This window comes from Pelodiscus sinensis, chromosome 3, assembly GCF_049634645.1.
Source record: "Pelodiscus sinensis isolate JC-2024 chromosome 3, ASM4963464v1, whole genome shotgun sequence".
NCBI lineage: Eukaryota > Metazoa > Chordata > Testudines > Trionychidae > Pelodiscus > Pelodiscus sinensis.
The window spans coordinates 158852235-158872844 of NC_134713.1; the positions used below are offsets into that span (position 1 = coordinate 158852235).

The 20610-nt window shown below is 47.4% G+C and overlaps 1 protein-coding gene across 3 annotated transcripts in view; it reads left to right on the plus strand.

The window, feature by feature from the left end:
• GALNT14 (polypeptide N-acetylgalactosaminyltransferase 14) overlaps nt 1-6069 on the plus strand; it is a 206386-nt gene extending 200317 nt beyond the window's left edge. For all 3 annotated transcript variants that reach the window (XM_075925330.1, XM_006118082.4, XM_075925331.1), the window contains 2 exons: nt 1172-1291; nt 2225-6069. In XM_075925330.1, the coding sequence (XP_075781445.1) occupies nt 1172-1291; nt 2225-2383 (279 nt within the window). In that variant the 3' untranslated portion in view covers nt 2384-6069. The remainder of the gene's footprint in view (nt 1-1171; nt 1292-2224) is intronic.
• Nucleotides 6070-20610: the final 14541 nt, after the last annotated feature.

Below are 20610 nucleotides of genomic sequence, written 5' to 3' on the forward strand. Positions count from 1 at the left end.
AGGCAATCCCTGTGCCAAAGAACTTACAATGTAAGTAGAAAATGAGAGCCCACAGAGGTCTACGATAAGCAGGTGGAGGGGGTAGGAAACTATAAGGCAACACTGATCAGAATGAATGGCAGTGGTAGCAGCACTCTACAGCTAGCTAATAATCTGTGTGACCACTTTAAACATTTGGGGCTCCTTTCTGCGCATTGACATCAGGGGGAGTTTTGGCATTGAACTATCTGGGAGCTAGATCAGACCCCAGGCGACTAGCAAAATCTCCTACGCATCACGTCCTCCTCCTCTCCCCAGCCACATCAGGGAAGCATCCTATACCACTTGAAGGAGAGGGAACCATTTTACTACTTCTATCGCCCCTTCCCTTCCCTTTGGGTGTGTCTAGACTACATGCCTCCTTCGACGGAGGCATGTAGATTAGCCAGATCGGAAGAGGGAAATGAAGCCGCGATTAAAATAATCGCGGCTTCATTTAAATTTAAATGGCTGCCCCGATCTGCCGATCAGCTGTTTGTCGGCAGATCGGGGGAGTCTGGACGCGATGCCCCGACAAAGAAGCATTTCTTCATCGACACAGGTAAACCTGGTTTCACGAGGCTTACCTGTGTCGATGAAGAAAGGCTTCTTTGTCGGGGCATCGCGTCCAGACTCCCCTGATCTGCCGACAAACAGCTGATCGGCAGATCGGGGCAGCCATTTAAATTTAAATGAAGCCGCGATTATTTTAATCGCGGCTTCATTTCCCTCTTCCGATCTCGCTAATCTACATGCCTCCGTCGAAGGAGGCATGTAGTCTAGACACACCCTTTGAGTCCTTCTCCTCACAGAGCTCTCCTCAGGACTTGAGATGCTCCCTTTGGCTTATGCAGATGTGGATTCCAAGAATCTGCAGCTATGGTGCCCTCATAGATAGACTGGCCTCGCCCTGCTGGTCATTGGTGTAGTGGTACCAAAGCAGTGGGTGAAATGACATTGCCCCTTCCCTGAATGAGAGGTGGGTAAACTCTGTTCACTCTCGACTGCTCTCCTGCCATGGATGCCAGGGTGATTTTTGCCATTGATTTAAAGGGCACCAGGACCTGGGCCACGTGTGCCACCTCGGAGGATGAAAGGGGGCTAACAACACCGAGTCTGAGTTTGTCCTGGGTTCTCCTCTCTCTCCTTCCAGGAATGGACGTACACATACAACCATCAGGTCCGCCAGCAGCAGCTCTGCTTGTCCGTGCACACCCTCTTCCCAGGCTCCCAGGTGCTGCTGTCCCCCTGCAAAGAAGGGGATGGCAAACAGGTGAGTCTGTGGATGATTTGTTGCTTTCTCTGACCGCCTGGGAGGCTTTAGTCCTCTCTCCTTCCCCAGAGCACGTACCACACCGGCAGTGGCAGTGGGCTCTTCCCCCACATCGTCCCAGCAGCGTATTCTGTGTCCTGAGGATACAGCCGCTAGTGGCAGTGATGCCTCGATTCAGTCCTTGGCCTCTAAGCTGAGTGTGTCGCTGAGTGTGGCACTTAGTCCACTGGCCCGGAGGTCATTGCCCATTAGAAACTCAACCACAGCCAGCAGCTCATTTCACCCTGGCTGCCAGTCAGCCACCAAACACTCACATGTCTCAGCGGTTCATGATCAAAGCCCTGAGCGGATATAAAATGTGTATCTGCATCTGTACAGCAAAGATGAGCCGTGGATATCCACACTGACATCCATGCAGACCAATCCCCATGGATGTACCCAAATTTGCAGAATTCTAGCTACAAAATTTGTGTCTGCATCTGCAAAAATGAGCCACCGATATCTGCATCCACAGCTTCGGATACCTGTGGCTATAAATTTGATATCCGCAGATTTGCAGGGCTCTATTAATGACCTCAGCGGTGTGTGAACCACAGAGTAGAGGAGAGAGCCTTTGCTGATGTATTGATTTTTTTTAAACCTGGAACCTAGGAGGAGGCTCCTGCCTAATATGCACACTGCTGACCAAGAAAGACATGGTGTGTCACCAGTCTTCAGTGACGTCAGTGCTCAGTACATCCTATGAGTCAGGCCAATGGAATCGACTACGATTTTCTTGTTTAAATATCTTCTGCCAGCTCCTGGTACTTGCTGCTGCCGGGGCTGAGCCAGCCGTGTATCAAAGGAGTGATTATTGTTTCACAGCCATTGGTCATGCTAGTCGCGTCGCCTGAGCACTCACTCTTGTCCCTCTTCCCATGTCTCCCTGCACAGCGATGGGGTAAAGTCGGCTCTCGTATTGAGCACATGGCCTCGCGCTTCTGCCTGGACACCGAAATGATGGGCGACACCAACGAGAGTACCGGGGAACTTGTCATCAACCCCTGTGAGAGCACAGCCATGAGTCAGCGCTGGGACATGGTGATGTCCTGACCACCCGAGGTGTCACAAGTGCAGAACCAGCCAGGAGGGCTTCGTCGGAAGCAGCCATGGCCCACAGCAGAGGCTGCTGGGAACTCAGCAGCAGAACCATTGGGCACCTTTGTTCATTGTGAGGCGGGAGCAGGAGGAAAAAAGAGCTAGGCCAAGGGAGCTCTGGGTTGAAGAAGGGATGTCGGCTGTGGGATCTGCAGTTAGTGGCCTTTTGGGATTATAGGTTCAGCAAGGCAGAACCACACACAGCCAGGCCCTAAACATCTTTCAGGAACACTGAGTCCTGGCTGAGGTCTGAGGATGGCCCTGCTGAAATGCAGCGTGCACAGTATTTAATCTTTTACTGCCAAGATGGAAACTGGAGGAAGATCCTTGGAGGGAAAGTGGAGATCTGTACACAGCAAGACAAGTGTGTAGTTGGCCACAGGGGTGGCAGAAAGGCTGAAGGGTGGAGCAAGAGGATGCTAACGTGAGACAAATGTGGTTGCCTTGGGGATGAGTGGAGAATGCCAGGATTACCTGTCTCTGTTCATGGATTTGGATGAGGCGATAGCATGTTCTCATTTGTCTGTAGACTGGCACTTGGTGTGTACTGTACAGAGGGCCCGTGCTGTCATCTGATGCATGTGGCCAGAATCAAGATGATGGGGAGGGGGTTCTCACCACTCTGTACTCTCAGTGCTTGGACCCCATCGAGTCTTACCGCAGAGGCCAAGCCTGTGAGGGAGCTAAATAGGCAAACCCTTCTGACAATGCAGGGGAACAATACTGTTAGTTCTCCTGCCTGAATGGCCTGAGCCAGCCAAGATCACTGAGTTTTCCCCATTAACCTCAGTACAGGTCTCGTGTTTCAACCCTGGCATCTCTGAAATGATCATACCATGTCACTCCACTAATATTTTGCTACTTGAAGGTAATTGTGCCTTGTGTGCGTTTCCCAATCTGCTTCGTACAATAGCTGGGGCCTGAGGGAATGGGGCTTCCTTCAGCATGGCACAGACTAAGGTAGGGACCTCCCAGAGGGCTTTTATGAAGCGCAGGAGAAAGGAGATCCACCCCAATGTTGCTGCCTCCTAGAATGTGAGCGTTGATGGAAGAATTTGGGATGCCCCCCAGCTGCATCGCTGAGCAGGAAGCCCCAGTTCAGGAGACCCTGGAAGGTTCTCTCTCTGCTGTGGCCATGGGCACTCGTAGGCACTGGGGTGGTAAGATGTGGGGGCTCCAAGAAACAGGCATTGGCTAGAGATAAAATGCCAAGATGATGTTTGTGCAGGGCTGAGGGGATTAAGTGGAGACCTGAGGACGTGATGTGGACGGGAAACAGTCCTTTCTTGACCTGGCCTTTGGGCTAGGTCTCTGCACAGAAAAAGGGATTGGTGGAGCAGGACTTTCCAACAGGATGGGAATCACCAAGGCAGTCTATATAGGGCCTTGCACAGCTGGGTACAATGCAGGGTGGGACTTTCAAGAGGGCCTGAGGCACTTGTAAACCAGTGAGGTTTGAGCTCCTGAGTCATGTAAGCGGTTACAAAAATCCCGTCCTCTGGCCAATTTCAAACCTGTGACCTGGAGGTGGAACATCCTCTTACCAAGTTTGCCTGGCCTCCCTTGATGAATATAGTGCTAGGGATTGGATTGCTCAGACGCCCTGGGCTTGCAGTGTAGCACCACCATAACTGTTTTTATTTTCAAATCATCCCGGTTTATAAAATGCTTTTCCAGCTGCAGTAAAGCAGGTTATTAATCTGATGAAGCCACTATGCTGTGATCCTCCAGGACCTGCCTTGTGAAAGAGTTCAAGGAAGCCATCATGTCACAGCAATGCATGGCACCATTTTCATTTCTCAGCTTTCTGATAGGAAAACAAGACAACTACAAATAGAGCGGGGCGGGGTGGGGAGGAGGGAGAAAACTCAGGCCCAATTCACAAAGCAGTCAGTGAACTTGCTGGTTGCCTTATTTCATTGAGCCAATGACTTTAGTCACTGCAAATGACAGGCAGGCTGGAATGAGTCACTGTCTAATAGTGATGGGAGGTCCCAAGTGGTAAAGCAGCTCCCAAAAGTTTGGAGGTTACCTTAAATGTACCTGTGTTGTGTTTGCCCTGTGATACCCTGATGCTGCATTGTTTCTGATTCCTCCAAAATAAGCAGACAAAATGCCATTCTGGAAAGAACTGCTGCTATTCTCCAGCATCCTCCGGGCAATTGATGGACGGCTCGACTTTGGGTTCTAAATCTGGAGTTCTCTGCTTTAGCAGGTTTGCTCTTGGCTGCCCAGAACTGTGTGAAGAAACTATTGTGGTGCATCTAGCAATCACTTCCTCTCCTGGGGTTCAAAACATCCCTGTTGCTGATGGCCAAAACCAGTGTTCTAGACAACCACCGCTGTTCAGCAGAAAATCAAAGTGCTACCTCACTTCATACATGTACATGTGCATTTGTGCGTGTCTGTTGACATGTCGGTACATATGTGTGTGTGCCTCTGCATTTGTGTGTAGATGTGACGGGCATTTCACATGCATGTGTGTGCAGGTATGTAGATGTGTGTTCGAAGAAGGTCTTAGTTCAAACTCACTTCATTTCCCTGATGTGGTAAGGTAGAGCTGGATACTACTCTTGAGGCCTAACCCTCTGGGCCAAGTCAAGTTTGTAGAAGGCTTTACTTGCAGTAAGACTGCTGTGAGATGGTTGGAGGCATGAGACAAAGAGCATAATAAAGGCAGGGTCTGCATCCCTGGTAACCATGGAGCTGTACCACACAGGTGCTTCATCAGGGACTTGCAAGGAGGCTCAGGGGTACAGAAAAGCTGAATGTAGGTGTGCTGAGTGGCTGTGAAAAATGACAGTATCATCATTGTACCAGCCAGCCCTCCATCCACGTAGTGCAGGCTGGACAGCTGCTAATTGTGTAGCATACCTGAGGCTGCAGAAACACTCCCATGCCTACCATGCAGCCCTTTGTCTGAAGCCTGTTTCGTGGCCCTGCCAGTGAGATCAGCCATCTGATCAGCAACTTACTTAAAACAGTGTGGGGTGTCAGCTTGCCTCTCATGAATCTCAGTAGGAGCATGGCACTATCCACCAGTTTGCAAATGTTTTCTTTCCTGCGCTCACAAAATGCCTTGTTTTGAGTGTCAGTAGAAAGCAAGACTGGTGAAATCCAACGCAGCCTACAGGTTTAATTATCTGATTAAAACAGTCTGGAAATAGATTCACTTACTTTTTTAATGTTTGAGTTTTCCCTTAGTATTGATTATAATTCTACCGGCCGTAAACTGGGAGCCCTTTGACAGGATGTCTAGATAGGCTCTAGTATTTACACTTTGGTGCTCTCTGCAGCAATGCTATTTGGCCAATTTTACACTGATCGAGAAAGAGAAGCTATGGTTCTAATCCTGGCTGGGTGTGTGGCCTGTGGGTAAGTCACTTGTCCTTGTGCCTGAGTGAAAGCCATCTGGAAAACTGGATCCAAAGCAGGAAACTCAAAGAAAGACCAGTCTTTTGCTGCTTTTCAAATGAGCTACCCTGGCTGAATGTTTAACAATATAATTACGAAAGATATTGCTGTCCTAATGAGAGCTACTCTGAAAGATTTTGTGAATTGGGGGGGAAACCCAAAACTATAATTTGGTTCACTTGATTTCAGGCCAGTTTACCTTCACTTTCTATTGCTAGCATAGTTGTTAAGTTTAAGGCCAAGAGCAATGGCTTAAACACCAAATTTTACTCAGTTCTTGAGGAAAATAAATGGGAAATGAATTTATAATTTAGAAGTTAAGGGACCACACTAGAACTCTGATCTGAATTTTTATGATTATCCAGTCATGGAAAAGACCTAACAAGGAGTGAAAAGGTGGTCTAGAATAAAGAGCCTAGGTATCAAAGTGCTGAGTTCTAATCCTGGTTCTTTAACTAATTGCAGTACTGGGGTCTGTGCTGCTTCAGTTTCCCCATCTGTAAAAGAGGACGAATATATGCCTATCTCACACAGGTTTTGTGTGACTTAGTTAATGAATGTAAAATGCGTTGAACTGGTAGGCTGTGTCTAGACTGGCCAGTTTTTCCAGAAAATCAGCCGCTTTTCCGGAAAAACTTGCCAGCTGTCTACATTGGCTGCTTGAATTTCCGCAAAAGCACTGACTTCCTACTGTAAGAAATCAGTGCTTCTTGCAGAAATACTATGCTGCTGACGTTCAGGCAAAAGTCCTTTTGTGCAAAACTTTTGCACAAAAGGGCCAGTGTAGACAGCACAGTACTGTTTTCCACAAAAAAGCCCCGATCGCGAAAATGGCGATCGGGGCTTTTTTGCGGAAAAGCGCGTCTAGATTGGCCACGGACGCTTTTCCACAAAAAGTGCTTTTGCAGAAAAGTGTCCTTGCCAATCTAGATGCTCTTTTCCGAAAATGCTTTTAACGGAAAAGTTTTCCGTTAAAAGCATTTCCGGAAAATCATGCCAGTCTAGACGTAGCCGTAGAGTGCTATTATTTATTATACCATATGTTGGTACCCATCCCCTTGTCCAGCACACCGAAAACAGCACGAGCAACATTCAAAGCTCATGTATGCTTATATCTTGAGCTAAGGAGCTAACAGACTGACATCCTATAGACTGAAAAAACTCTGGCCACAGGGCTTATAAAGAGGGATTTAGCCAAGTACATGGCGCTCCCTGGAAGTCCTCCCCCCCTCCCAGCCAAATGCCCTCATTGCCTGCCCCTGGAAGTAGCCCAAGTTACAATAGAAGTGGACTCCTGTCTCCTTTCAGAATTAACCTGTACCACTCATATTTGGGGCATTGAATATTCAGGCATCAAACTTCAGGAAGTAGTCATAGAAATTATAAAGAAAACTATCCTGATAAATTCAGGAAAATCATGAAAGGCTAAAGATAAAGGTCACTTTACAACTAGAAAAAGAAGCTGAAGCTTATTATTCTTTCTTACTTATTTTCTCAGCTCTAGTGTCAGTGTTCTGTAATGTTTTATCCATCACCTGGTGGGGTAATTAATACTGGAACTTGTACAGGTAGGATAAATTAGTGATACTCATATAGAGGCTTGAGAGCCACAAGTGGGTCTTTTCATCCATGCTATTAAAACACTCTGTGATTTAATTTAATTAATTTAATTTATACATTAATTTTACCAATCAGGATGGTTTTACTATGTTAGAAGCCGTTTGTAGAGTACTTGGTTAATCAGATATGGTAAATGAAACAATAAAGTCACACTACAATGGCTCTTTGGGATAATAATAATTGCTAGTTTGGCTCTTGAACCCCTCAGGTCTGAGTAGCATGGATTAAACTGAAACCCAAGGAGCCAAAGTTAATAGAGTGATTGGCTAGAGTGCCAAAGAACCATTTAAGAGTAAAACTTTGGCACAGCTGATGGTTTGCACCTGTTCTCTAACTGAGTCTAATTAAAAGCTGGGTTGGTCTGAGAACAGAGCTGATCTTGAGCTGCTGGGAAGTTTGCTGGTAAGATTGTTGCTTTTTCTTAATAGTGGCTTTGTAGTTAACCCTGTTAAGAAAATCCAACCTGTTGCTTTGTGGCTGACCAAAAAAAAAAAAAAAATGGTCCCCATTACAAGATGCATTTATTTAACACCCTCTCCCCATCCCTCCACCAAACACACACCTGATTTGTGTATGTGTATCCATGATAACTAATGTCCCCATATGTAATATAACCATGTATTAGATTAATCTAAAATATGTTCATGCAACTGTATCTGAATCTATCTGTGCCAAAAAGTAAGTACACACTTCATATGTGATGTGAAATGTGTATTTAAAGGGAGGCCAGAACCAGTTACTTCTGGTCCCAGAAATAGTTTCTGAAACCCTAAGACCAACAGAAATGCGGGTTTGGTTGTTTTATTTTATTTTTTGCAAAAAGGGGGAATAATTCAGTGGAAGCAGTTGTTCAGTTATGCTCTAAAAACCTCCTGCTAGTGTCTTTGTAGCCCAAACATTGTAGTCTTGAGCTAGGGTATGAAAGCTTAAAAGTGGAATTTCTTACGATCAGAAGGGAACAGACTAGTTCCAACTGAGATATGCAAGAAATGTACAACCCACAGCAAAACAAAATGTGTTAAAAATGGCTGTTTTAATCATTGCAATAACAGTTCAAGGGTTCGTTTTCTTTTTACATGTAGCATTTCACCTACCGGAATTATTTTCACACTTATTAGTTCACAAGCTTTCCATCTGCTCAGTCGCTATCTGGCCTTCATCTATCCTGAACTCCCGTACTTACATAAGTGATTGGCAGCTCATTACAGATGAGTGAAACTCAACGATTTGTGTTGGCAGAGCTGTAACCATTTCAGGTGTCACTCTCAGGAGAACAAGGGGTATCTTGATTGCCTCAGTCTCCTGCGTGGGCAGATAGGGTCAGCCAAAGTCTGTCCTTGTAGCTATGGATTGAAATCACTCTCACCTGAAACCAAAATTTAGTTCTATTTTAGCCCTCCCACAGTTAAAATGAACTTGGCCCAAGTTCCAGGTTTGTAATGAAACTCCAATTCTACTTGGCTTGTGGGTTTGCAAAGAAAGTGTCACATGGCTTCCCTGCAATATCTGTGTTCTTAAAAGTACAGTATATTTGCAATGTGCTTTAATCATGCATTACTGGACATGCTGCAAACAGACACCGGCCAATGAGTCATAGCCCTTAGGTGCCTCTTTGTATAATGTGGCTCCTCATCCCAGCTTTGCAGAAATGAGCCAATCCTGTTTCAAGGTCAGTTTCCAGTATCTTTAATAATGCATTTTATTTTTTTGCACTAATTCTTATAATACGGTTAAATCTGTATTAGGAGCTCTTATGCTCATGGCCTACACTTCTGTAATAGATGCCATTCTGCTAAAGAAGGGATTGTATCACTGGGCTTCTGGTCTGTTTTCTCTAGCAAAGAATCCTTGGTTGGGTGTTTGTTTGTTTTTTAAGTGCTGAGTCAACCCAAGAACACATGTATAGTCATTCCCTCAAGCAAGAGCCTCCTTAACATAGCCCTGACTCAGGCCAAGCTAGTGCCACTAAGAGTCTGGTACACACACTGCTGGACTCCCTCATGTCAGTTTCACTTCAGTGCCCTTTGTTGATTTCAGTTGTGTGCAGCCATCATTAACCAGCTGGGATTGGAGTAGTATTAGACCGGAGAGAGACTCAGTGAGCATCACCGTTCTCCCACGCTCCTTTCATAGCAACCCACGAGCCCATTAGATAGGGAGGCAGGCTTGCAAACAAGAGGAATGAGACAGGGCCCTGATTAACTGTTCCTCTGCTCAACACATCATCACAGTGGTGGCAAAATGTCTACATTGTGTGAAAGCCAGTATGCGGGGCTACTTACACACCGGTGGTCTATGGCCCCATAATGCTTGTAAAGTGCAGCTGGGAAGGGCTGGGCACTCACTGGGAGGTAGGGGAAGGGTTTGATAGGTGGAGGAGTGTCAGTGGGAAACATAGGCAGCGGAGAGGGGTCTTTAGATCTGGTCTTCTGTATCCCATGCAACAACAGAACTGGGCCTCTGGGGAGAGAATTGCAACAACAGAACTGGGCCTCTGGGGAGGAGCCAGAGCAGGGAGGGAATTGCAGATGGGTTGGGAAGTTGTGGAAGGACCAAGCAGGGAGGAGGAGATGGACTAAGAGGTCTGGGGAAGAGGTGAGTGTGGCACTTCACACCTGAGCATGTCTTCACACAGCTGGTAAGTGCTGTGTGGCAGGGATTGCATTTCCTGTTTCAGTCTAGCACCCCGCACCATGGGGCTTTGATTCTGAGTGGGCCCTATGTGGAAATTAAATGGGAGCAAGAGCCTTTCTCTGCAGGTGAACTGGGTGCCTCGTGTACCGCTGTGGGTGTTAAACCCATCTGGGTTGCTCCTTGATCTGAGCACAGCACGTGTGTGAACGTGCACTTTACACAACCAGGCTACGCAGCTCTGCATTCCCACCGCTTAGCACGTTTGCAACGGCTCTTTAGCTTGAAAGATCACAGCCATTGTAACCTGAAATTGATTTTTCCTTTGCGGAGGGATGTTTGAAGAAAAACCAATTTGGTTTGTATAAAGTACATTAGCTCTAAGAAGATATCCCTCAGAGTGCACGAGATCACCTTTGAAACTGTTTTCACCCTCGCATGAATAACAAGTTGCACAATAAAGGGAATTTCTTACAGCTGATCTGATCTCTACCCATCCATGAGCTGACTCTGAAATGAGACGCGTCTATTTGCTCTGATTCAGAACTTGTGTGTCATATTTCCTGATCTCGTTACAAAGACTCCCGATGACTGGTGTCACAACCCAGAGGATATACAGGTTTAGCCATAGCAAGCTGTTGAGACAAGTACAACTCTGTAGCCTCTTGTCACGATTGGACGCCTGTGTTGTATTTAGAGTGAGACCATGAGTGGATCCAGGAAGCTCAATCTAGATTGCTAGAAATCATTAAAAACTCTAATGCAGCAGCTAAGGAGGGGCATGTGCACACCCTGCTCTTCTCCCACTTGGATTTGTGCAAACTTCTCCTGTCCTTCCCTTTTCCCTCCTCTAACCTGTCCAAAAGGCTGCTGCTAAAGTCATCTTTCTCCTCCCGTCCCCTTCCAATCCCTCCATTGGCTTCCGAGATTTTAACATCTAATTCAACCTGCTTGACCGTGCATGTCTCTGCACAACATGGCCCCATCTATCTCTGTTCTCACCCCTTGCTTTTCATTCTCTTATCTCATTCCTCCAGCTTTCTTCTTGTTCCACTCAGCTTTGTAGTTTCTTTCGTGCTATCTCCGCCATGTGGAATGATCCTTGTCTTCATCCACCAAGTGAGCACCCCCTCCTCTAGCAGTCCCTTGTCTTCAAGCAGGCCTTCCTCCCTTGAGCCCCTCATACCTGCACACAGCCTCTCCCGATTCCTTCTGCCCTGTGTCTTGTCTTATTTGTCTCATTTTGGCTGTAAAACCTGGGAGGGCAAGGAATGTGTGGCTTTAGTCTGTGTACACTGCACTTAAAATGTACTGACACACAAACTTTTAATAAATAATGGCCCTTGTCAACAGCTGTTGGAAAGATCCAGTGTCTAGGAGAGTGAAGAAATATTTAGGATGGTTCAAGTGCAGGCCCACAGATGTGGTGGGAAGGGAGGAGAGGCCAAGGGAGGCAACTGTCCTGGGGGCTGGCAATTGACTGGTGAGGAAAAAGTGAATAAGGAAGTTATTTACTTGTTCTCAGAACATAAGAACTAGGGGTCAGCAAATGAAATTAATAGGTAGCAGGTTTAAAATAAACAAAAGGAAGTTTTTCTTCATGCAGCACATAGTCAACTTGTGGAACTCCTTGCCAGAGGAGATTGTGAAGACTAGGACTTTAACAGAGTTCAAAAAAGAGCTAGATAATTTCATAGAGGTTAGGTACATCAATGGCTATTAGCCAGGATGGGTAGGAATGGTGTCCCTAGCCTCTGTTTGTCTGGAAATGGGTGACAGGAGAGGGATCATGTGAGGATTATCTGTTGTGTTCAGTCCCTCTGGAACACCTGGTATAGGCCACTGTCGGCAGACAGGATACTGGGCTAGATGGACCTTTTGTCTGACCCTATATGACCGTTCTTATGTAAATCACCATCAGAGCCCCAGGCAGCATACACCAGGCGGCTCTGAGGGCTGTGGGGGAGGAATTATGTTATACTCCTGGTGGCACTGAGGGTCATGGGGGGCTGATGTGGTGCACTCACTGCTTTGACCTTTTCCCTTCTGCCCGAGATCCCACTACTTCTGGGAGCACGCCCCCTTCACACCTTGCCCAGGGGCCCAGCATGGCTGTCAGTTCCCCTGTTCAAGGGTGCCTAGATAGGAGCAACTGGATCCTTAACCTGACATGTCTTTCTGCTCTGTCCAACAGTAGCCAGTACAAGTCTTGAGGGGTGTAAATAGTTGTAGCTATCCAGGCTAGAAGCTCACAGATAGGCCCTATATAACTTGCCTACACTCAGACTGCAGAAAGGCTGAGATTAAAAGCCCAGACTTCCAACTACCAGTCCTGTGTGAGATCGCTCTCCTGTTGATAACCTCCCTGCTGAGGCCTGGTCTGGCCTCTGAGGGGAAGGAGCTTTGCAGGAAACCCTCATTAACTGTAAAAGTACAGGGCCATCCAGAGAATAACTCTCAGCAAGCTGCTGCTTTGGAGTGTACTGTGAATGTTAGGCAGGCCAATGGGAGTTTTGCCTGAGTCAGGACTTTGGGATCAGGATCAGGATTTTTCCAGGTAGCCCCAGTATGAAAATCCATTTGTTTATTCACATGGAAGGTTCTGTAGCAACAACCCAAGGAACGCAGCAGCTCGTTAGATAAGCTGTCCACCCAGGTTTCCCAAGCTACTCTGCTAATATGCCTCAAATGCGACCTGGGAGAACCAACCCCACCCCTAGCCTCTCTGATGAACCTGTCAGGAAAGGCACTTCTTAGTATTCTTACACCTCCATCCTTTTTGGAATGTTTGGATTAAGCCGTTGGTTACGTTCGCACTGCTGCCTTGGGCCTATCAGAGCCCGTGCCCTAAAGGTGAAAGGCATCATAGTCCATTACCAATCATGCACTCTGCAGTTCCCCTTGGGAACATGATATCCCCTGGAAAAAAATAGTGAAGATATTAGTCTCTGGGAGTCTGACTTAGCACCCACAGAAATCAATGGGCGTTTCACTGAGCCCTGCGTCAGGCCCTAGAGTTTGGCTCCACTCACTTTAGCTAATTCAGCTGTATGTTTCAGTCACAGGCTGCTGTCTGCAGGGCACACTGGGTTCGCACACCTGCAGCCCAGCCGATGGCATTTTAGCACCTACCTTGAAACAACTGCCACGGCAGGGACCTTGGGCACTGGTGCACCTTGGTCCCTGCTAGTCTCTTGCTGTGGCACATAAGCGCCTGGTCTCGTGCGGGCTGTGGTACTTTGGTCTAATGTCACTGGTTGGGGTTAGACTGAGGGTGATGGGCAGAATTGGTGACCTGTGATATACAAGAGGTCAGACTGGCTGTATGCTCTCTGTGACCAAGGTCCCCTCCTAAAAAGCCCTGTGCAGAGGCTCAGGGCAGCTGTGCATGGAGCTGCCACTGCTAGAGGGAGAGGCATGCTCTTCTGGCCCCAGCAGCAGGGCCAGATTAAGAAAGGGGCATTAGGGGCTGCAGCCCCATGTTCTGGGCCTGCCCTTCCTAGCAGGAGAGTGGGGTGGTGGCTCTGCACACTGGGTTCCTCTCCCCATGCCCCAGTTAGAGCCATGTCAGCTCCCATTGGCCAGAAATCATGGCCAATGGGAGTTGCAGGAAGTGGTGCCTGTAGGTGAGTGCAGGGGCAGCATGGAGCCACCTGGTTTTCCCCAACCACCAAATGGGAGCTGCCCCATGTAAGCACCCTGCACCTCTATCCCCTCCTCAGGTATGAGCCCCCTCCACCACTCTAGCTCCCTCCTAGAACACCCCTCCAGCCCTGAGCCCTCTCCCACAGCCTAGACCCTGCACTTCCACCCCCACCCCCTGCCCTGAGGCTGCTCCCGCACTCTAAACCCCTTGGGCCCAGCTTGGAACCCCCTCCTGTACCCAAACTCCTTAGCCCCACTCCAGAGCCCACACTCACAGTTGGAGCCCTCATCCCCCCCCAACCTGAGCCTCTCCCCCTCCCCCACTCTGAACCCCTTGGCCCTATCCCTGCCACAGTTCATCCATGGGCAGAATGAATTTTGTGTGCATCAACATGGAGATAATGTGTTGCATATCATCTCCATATTGGTGCTCCTAACAAAATTCATTCTGCACATGGACATAAAATATTAGAGGGAACACTATTGGAGGGTATTAATGGGCGTGACACAAGGAAAACTTTTGTGAGTCAGTACATAAAGCAATTGGAGCCATAATTAGATTTGAAGATAATCTGATTTTTCTCTGCACTCAGTCGCAAATCAAGGGGTAAAATTAGAGCACTCAATTTATCCCAGTGGAGTCAGAGTTTAGCTGCAGGCTCTTTATTAAATAACAGTGATGTGATGCAGCTTGATATCAGGTAGATCCAGGAGGGAGGAGAAAGATTCATATTTTACAAAAAAAATCACATAGGTCACTCACTGATATGCCTTCCTTATTGAATGGCTATTAACCAAATTAATAATGGGAGCCAAAAAACAAAGGGTAAACTGGCCAATATTTTGTTATGGTGTGAAAATGAGCAAACCAGCAGGGGAAATAGCTTATTTTAGAGGCTAACACATCTGATTCATGTTGTCTTTATAATCCCAGCTAAAGTTTTAGCAGCCCAGGAAGATGAATTACCCACTCTAACCAACACATGAATCAGCATGGGGTTTATTAGAAGCAGGCTATCAGTGAACAATGTCAGGAATGTATTTATTATTAAGCAGTACACTACACAGTCTAAATAGAAAACGATTATTCTTCCTTAGATGCTGAACAAGGTGCATTTTTAAAGCTGAACTACCAATATATTGCTTGTTTCCATGAAGGCAAATACAGGGTTCACTTAACAGGACCTATGGGCTTTCTAAAGCCAAATAAAACTGAAAATGACGCTATCCAGGAACAAACCCATACATTTTGGTCCCAGGAGTGACCCATAAACCACTTTGCCAATTCCCACAGTGACTCCATAAGAAAAAGAACAAAAGATTCTGGATAAAACAGAGACTTTTTGGAAAGGGCTGCACCGAGGCCAAGAATTGAAGCTGGGTTTCCCACGTCCTGTGCAAGAATTTTAATCAGGCCTGCCAATGGGGGGGTGGTAAGCCCTGGTGATTCAAAGAGATCTGAGGCTCTCAGCCGCCACTGCTGCTAATGTGGCATCGGCCTTTAAATCGCGACGGGAGCTGAGGGCTGGCTGCTCCTGGCCCCACCCCTTGCATCAAGGCCCCAGCTCTTCTGGAGACAAGGAGCCACGGCCCCTCCACACCTTGTCCAGGGGCCCATGGTAGCTGTCAGCCCCACTGACTCTAATCCCTGGGTTAGAAGTATTAAGCTGAATGCTGCCACTGTCACTTTTTGAATGAGGCCTGATCTAGTAGGAAGCCTCTAAGCATGCCCATTAGAGCCCATATGCAATTAGGCAGGTAAACGGGTGGATCGGTCCTGACTTAGGCAGGAGATGAGCGCCCAGATGCCTAGAAGGGGGCAGCAATGCATGTGCTATAGGACAGAAATGTAGGCACCGAGGGAACTTCTGTCCTGCAAACTTAGGTGCTGAGTGAATTTTCAGTGAGAGTTTTGTGGATTGCAAGGGAGCCAAAACTGGGACTTCCAAGATCCAGATCCACAAAGATCCTTGAATGCCTAATTCCAGAGTTTAATAGTGTAAGTCTAAGGGTATGTCTAGACTGGCATGTTTTTCAGAGAATGCGTTTGCTCTTCTGCTTTTTTTTGCGAGAGAGCAAACGTGCTCTTTTGGGGAGCCCTGTATACCATCGAGATGGGGCCAAATGGTGGAAAAACCTCTTCCGGAAAAGCAATCGGAAAAAGCTACACAAATTGTGCTTCACAATTTGTGTTGCTTTTTCCTACAAAGGACTGTAGTCTAGACCTAGCCTAACACTACCCTAAACTTCCTTCCCTGTGGCTACTTCATCCCCTGTTGAGGGAGCCTTCAGAACAAGAGCCCTCCTTTCCCTGGTGCCCTGGTCATGCAGCCCTCGGTTTTCTGTCCTTTCCCTGTTGCAAAACTGTGCAGGTGTCAGGCCTCCCAGACGTGCAACCCACCCTGCCTTCAGAAGTCAACAATTAATATAAAATCCTGATAGGTCCCAGCCAGCCTTGCAAATCCTGGGCCATCTTCAGTGGAAACTGTTGCACACACATCTGAGCAGAATTTGGCCCACAGTAGGTAAGGGTCAAAATCCCAAGATCTGCCTGAGTGGGGAAAATGGGACCAAGAGTGGGGTCTGTTGCTTTGAGGGATGGCTGTCTTTGCAGGATTTGGGCAGATTTCCTATGTTACTACTCTGTGTTCCTAATGAGCTATGAAAGGCCTGTTAAAATGCCTCAGCTAGACAGAACACTGGTAGCTGCAGGGGAATATCTGAGGCCAGAATTTGGCCTGGTGGATACAAAGATCCATCACTGAAAGGCAGCTGCCTCTAGGGAGGAACTCAACAGCCATTTTGTTTTCACCCATCTTTGCATTAAGATGAGGGTGATCAGATGCCCCTTTTTAAAGGGATGGTCCCATAGTTAAGCCCTCCTGCAGGACTCCCTACATTCTTTAAAAAATGGGCAAATTGTGAGGCTGATGGTGGAGTGGGTGTGCCAGGCTGGTAGTTGGGCAAAGCTGCACCATGCTGGGCTGGCCACTGCCCCTGCTGGTCTGTCAGTGCAGTCCCTGCTGCAGGGGAGCTCTTGGTCAGCAGGCTCCCACCCCGCTCTGTTTCCAGCCAGCACTGGCTACTTGCTGCAATGGCTAGTGAATGCAGGCAGGCGGTGGCTGGTTACGTGTCCCCTCTGCTGCCCAACCAGCAGCTCTGCACACGCTCTCCCTCTCACTGCTCTCTCCCTGCTGAGCCCCTTCACGTGCCCACAGGCCCACTGCTCTTCCATAGCCCCCGGAAGCGTGTCCCACTTCAGCACCGTGTGGAGAACCGGCCCCTGGTTGCATCGTTCAGCTCACCAACAGCCTGGCTGGCAGGCTCCTTCCTTCCCCCACTGCCTCTGGCTGGGCTGGGTCCCAGAGAAAGCTTAAGACCCTCTGGCCTGGGGCACTGGCCAGGAGGAGCCAATTCCTGCATGTGCCAAAGCCCCACATAGGGCTGGCACAGGGAAGCTTCTCTGCCCCTCAGCTAAGCTCTGGAGTGGCAGGGAGGAAGCCATTTCCAGCCTGTTTGTGCCCTGTCCCTTCAGGTCTTCAGGCAGGGTGTGTAGCACCCTCTTGCTGCTTCATATGTTGGTGGCCAGCACCAGCTTGGAGGTGTTAGCTGCCTGTCTACGTGATGTGGGCAGGAAGGGACAAACTGCTTCGAGCCACAGGGGAGTGCGGGGGGAGGGGAGGTAGGGACGGGAGGAAGGGGAAGAGAAAGGAGGGAAGAGATGAACTCTGGAAAAACATGGGCCAGGCCATCCCCACCCCCTTCACATCCTTTGGCTGAAGCAGCTTCCATCTCTTCCTTCCTGCAAAGTGCTGAAAGGCTGCTGCTGGCTACTTGCTTGTGAGAATCCTGCCAAAAATCTGGAGGAAGGGGCCATTGACCCTTTTGCATAATAGGATGTGGTACCAGATACCAGAAGAGGTGGGCCCACCCTGGGGGCTCAGTGAGGCATGGAGGGTGAAGAGCACTGGGTAGGGAAGGTTGGTTAGTTACGCCTCCCCCGTGTGAGAGAGGTATATGGGAATGTGGGTGTGTCACCTCTCCCCATGCAAACCTTAAAGATAAGGTAAATAAAATAACTCCAGCTATGCAGTATTTCTTTTTAACAGGGGGGCCATTGACTTGATGTTAATTTGAATGTTTGTACTGCAGAGTTCTGATTGATTGCCAATGCATTCATTGAAGTAGAGTAATTTTACCAGGTATCCCATATTCAGCATAGGGAATAATTACCATTTCAGGCCTGAAGTGAGGGGCGGAAAGGGGGGCTCTGTTCACATTTCAATCTAGTTTTCAGATCCAAAATGTGTGTATGGTTCACAAAAGCAGCCAACACCTGGATGCTGATCCTAATCAAAGCTCTGAGAGTCCGTCACTCCCCCCCCCCCCCCCCCCCATCATCACAGGTTTACATTGGTGAAAAGAAGAGAGAGTTTTGCTCTGTACAATATGCACAGTTTCCCCGGTTATGATGCCTACCATGTGACTGGCTGGATCCAGGAGCACTCTATTGACTTGGCCCATCAGAGCTAGCTTTTCCTACTGACAGGTCCCTGCTTTGTGTGATCTATGAGGCCCATAATTTTTATCTGTCTTCACTGCAGAGCTGCTGGGAGATTTTTTGAAATATGACTAGCTACCTGGCTTTTGAGAACTTAGCTACCCCCTTTAAGAGAAGGCTCGGGGCCAGGGCAGATATAATGAAAACACAATGGGCAGGATTTAACAGGGGCCCTTCTTCACTGGCCATTGGAATATGTGTAGCCTGCCAAGGCATGAAGAATTCTGTACCATGCCACCTGAACAGCAATATCAATCAATTAGGACGTTTTTCAGTGCATTTTTCTCACTTAACAACTTTGGGGAGGAGAAAGCAGCTTTCACTGTGGTTAAACCATGAAATGGGTAGCAGGTGATCTGGCCTTTATCCTCCTCTCTTTCACCAGTATTACTGTGTAAGCTTGAGCAATTTAGTTCACAGAGCTGGGCTCCAGTTTTACATCATAAATTCTGAAGTAAATTGCCAGATTAACTGGCCCTGAAATGGATTTCAGGAAGGATTCGAGGTTGGATTTGGTTGTTATGTGGTAAAACAACTCTTGCAGGCTTTGGAAGTGGATAACAATATTTTACTCTACCCAGGCTGGTCTCATTTTCATTGGCCAGTTTGTCCATCCCTGTTCACAATCATGCTGTGTTTCCTCCCTGTCGCTGGTAGCCTGGTCAGTCATTGGTGATAACAGAAAATTCCCAGAATTCTTGTAAATGGTTACCCAGGGTTAAGTTGTAAAAGCAGAACTGATATGAGCTTCAACAGGAATAATTTTCATCTAAGCATGATAAATACCTCTCACGCTTTGATTGCTTGGAGTTGAGCCATGCATAATCTTTACATTAATTGTATCATTACAATTTAATTGCTGCAATTACTATTCACACGGTTTTCTCTCAAACCATCATTGTCATTATATGGCCTTCCAGTTCAAGTAAACAGAATCACTCATGTCATCAGCTCCCTGTCCATCAGCGGCAATGGTTTCCCATTCCCCAGACAGACATGCATGCACCTGTAACATGAACAAGTGGTTCATCCCATTGTCCATTGTAATGTACCCATATAATGAAAGACCTTATCAAGGGAGCAGAGTTCAATTAAACATAAGAAGTGAGCTTGATTCTCCATTTTGTGTTGCTTTATACATCTGATCACTGTGCATGTGAAGTGGGTGTGAAATGCAATCATTTGATCTGGCCATATTTCACTCCTCCTTTGCACAGATATGAATGGCAATGCAAGATGCAGGGAGGTAGAGAACTGAGTCCCAAGATCTTATGTTCACAGCACATAGAGCTTTTTTGTCCTTAAGGATTCCAAACAGCTGCATAAATGTAACAGAGAGACTACTGCATGTACCCACAAGCTACCTTATAATCATAGCACATAGGAAGTTAGGACAGGTGGGGTAGGAGTACAATTGATTAGCAGAATGTGATGTACTTAAGTCAGAATGGCTGCATCTAGACTGGCATGATTTTGCGGAAATACTTTTAACGGAAAAGTTTTTCCATTAAAAGTATTTCCGCAAAAGAGCATCTATATTGGCAAGTGCCTTTGCGCAAAAGATTTGCTTTTGCTCTAAAGGATCTGTGCCCACTATAGATGCGGTTTTGCTCAAGAAAGCTCCGGTGGCCATTTTCGCCAGCGGGGTTTTCTTACGCAAAAAAATCCTGTCCCTGTCTACACTGGCCCTCTTGCACAAGAGGGCTTTTTCCCGAGCGGGAGCATCAGAGTTCTTGTGCAAGAACACTGACAATCTTACATTAGATCGTCAGTGTTCTTGCGCATATTCTCGCGGCCAGTTTGGACAGCTGGCAAGATTTTGCGCAAAAGCATGAGCTTTTGCGCAAAATCTTGCCAGCCTAGATGCACCCATTAATGTGTCTGGGACAGCAGGCGTAGCTGATGAGAACAAGTCTTGTTCTCATGAGAACAAGACTTTTCATGATCATAGTTGATCAGGAGTGTGGACTGGTGTTCTAGCCACTAAGATGACTTGCTGAGACTCTGGCTGAGTGGTGTCTCAGAGAGAAATGTGATGCATCACTGCCTCCTTTCCTATACCACATAGGTGCTCTTTGGAAATCTATTATCTTCTAACCCACGTCTGAACTCGCAACTGGATCCATGTGGGTGGGTGCATGAAGATCTGACTGCAGTATCTGGCCTTGATTTAGCGAGAGCTGATGGGATTGCAGTACGAGAGGCCAAAATTAGCCCTGGCACAAGCATCCACAACTTTCTTGAGGTGCCTCTCCTCTCAGTTAGGTTGAACTTAGCCCTGATATTATGGCTACAGGCCTTGACTCTTCTG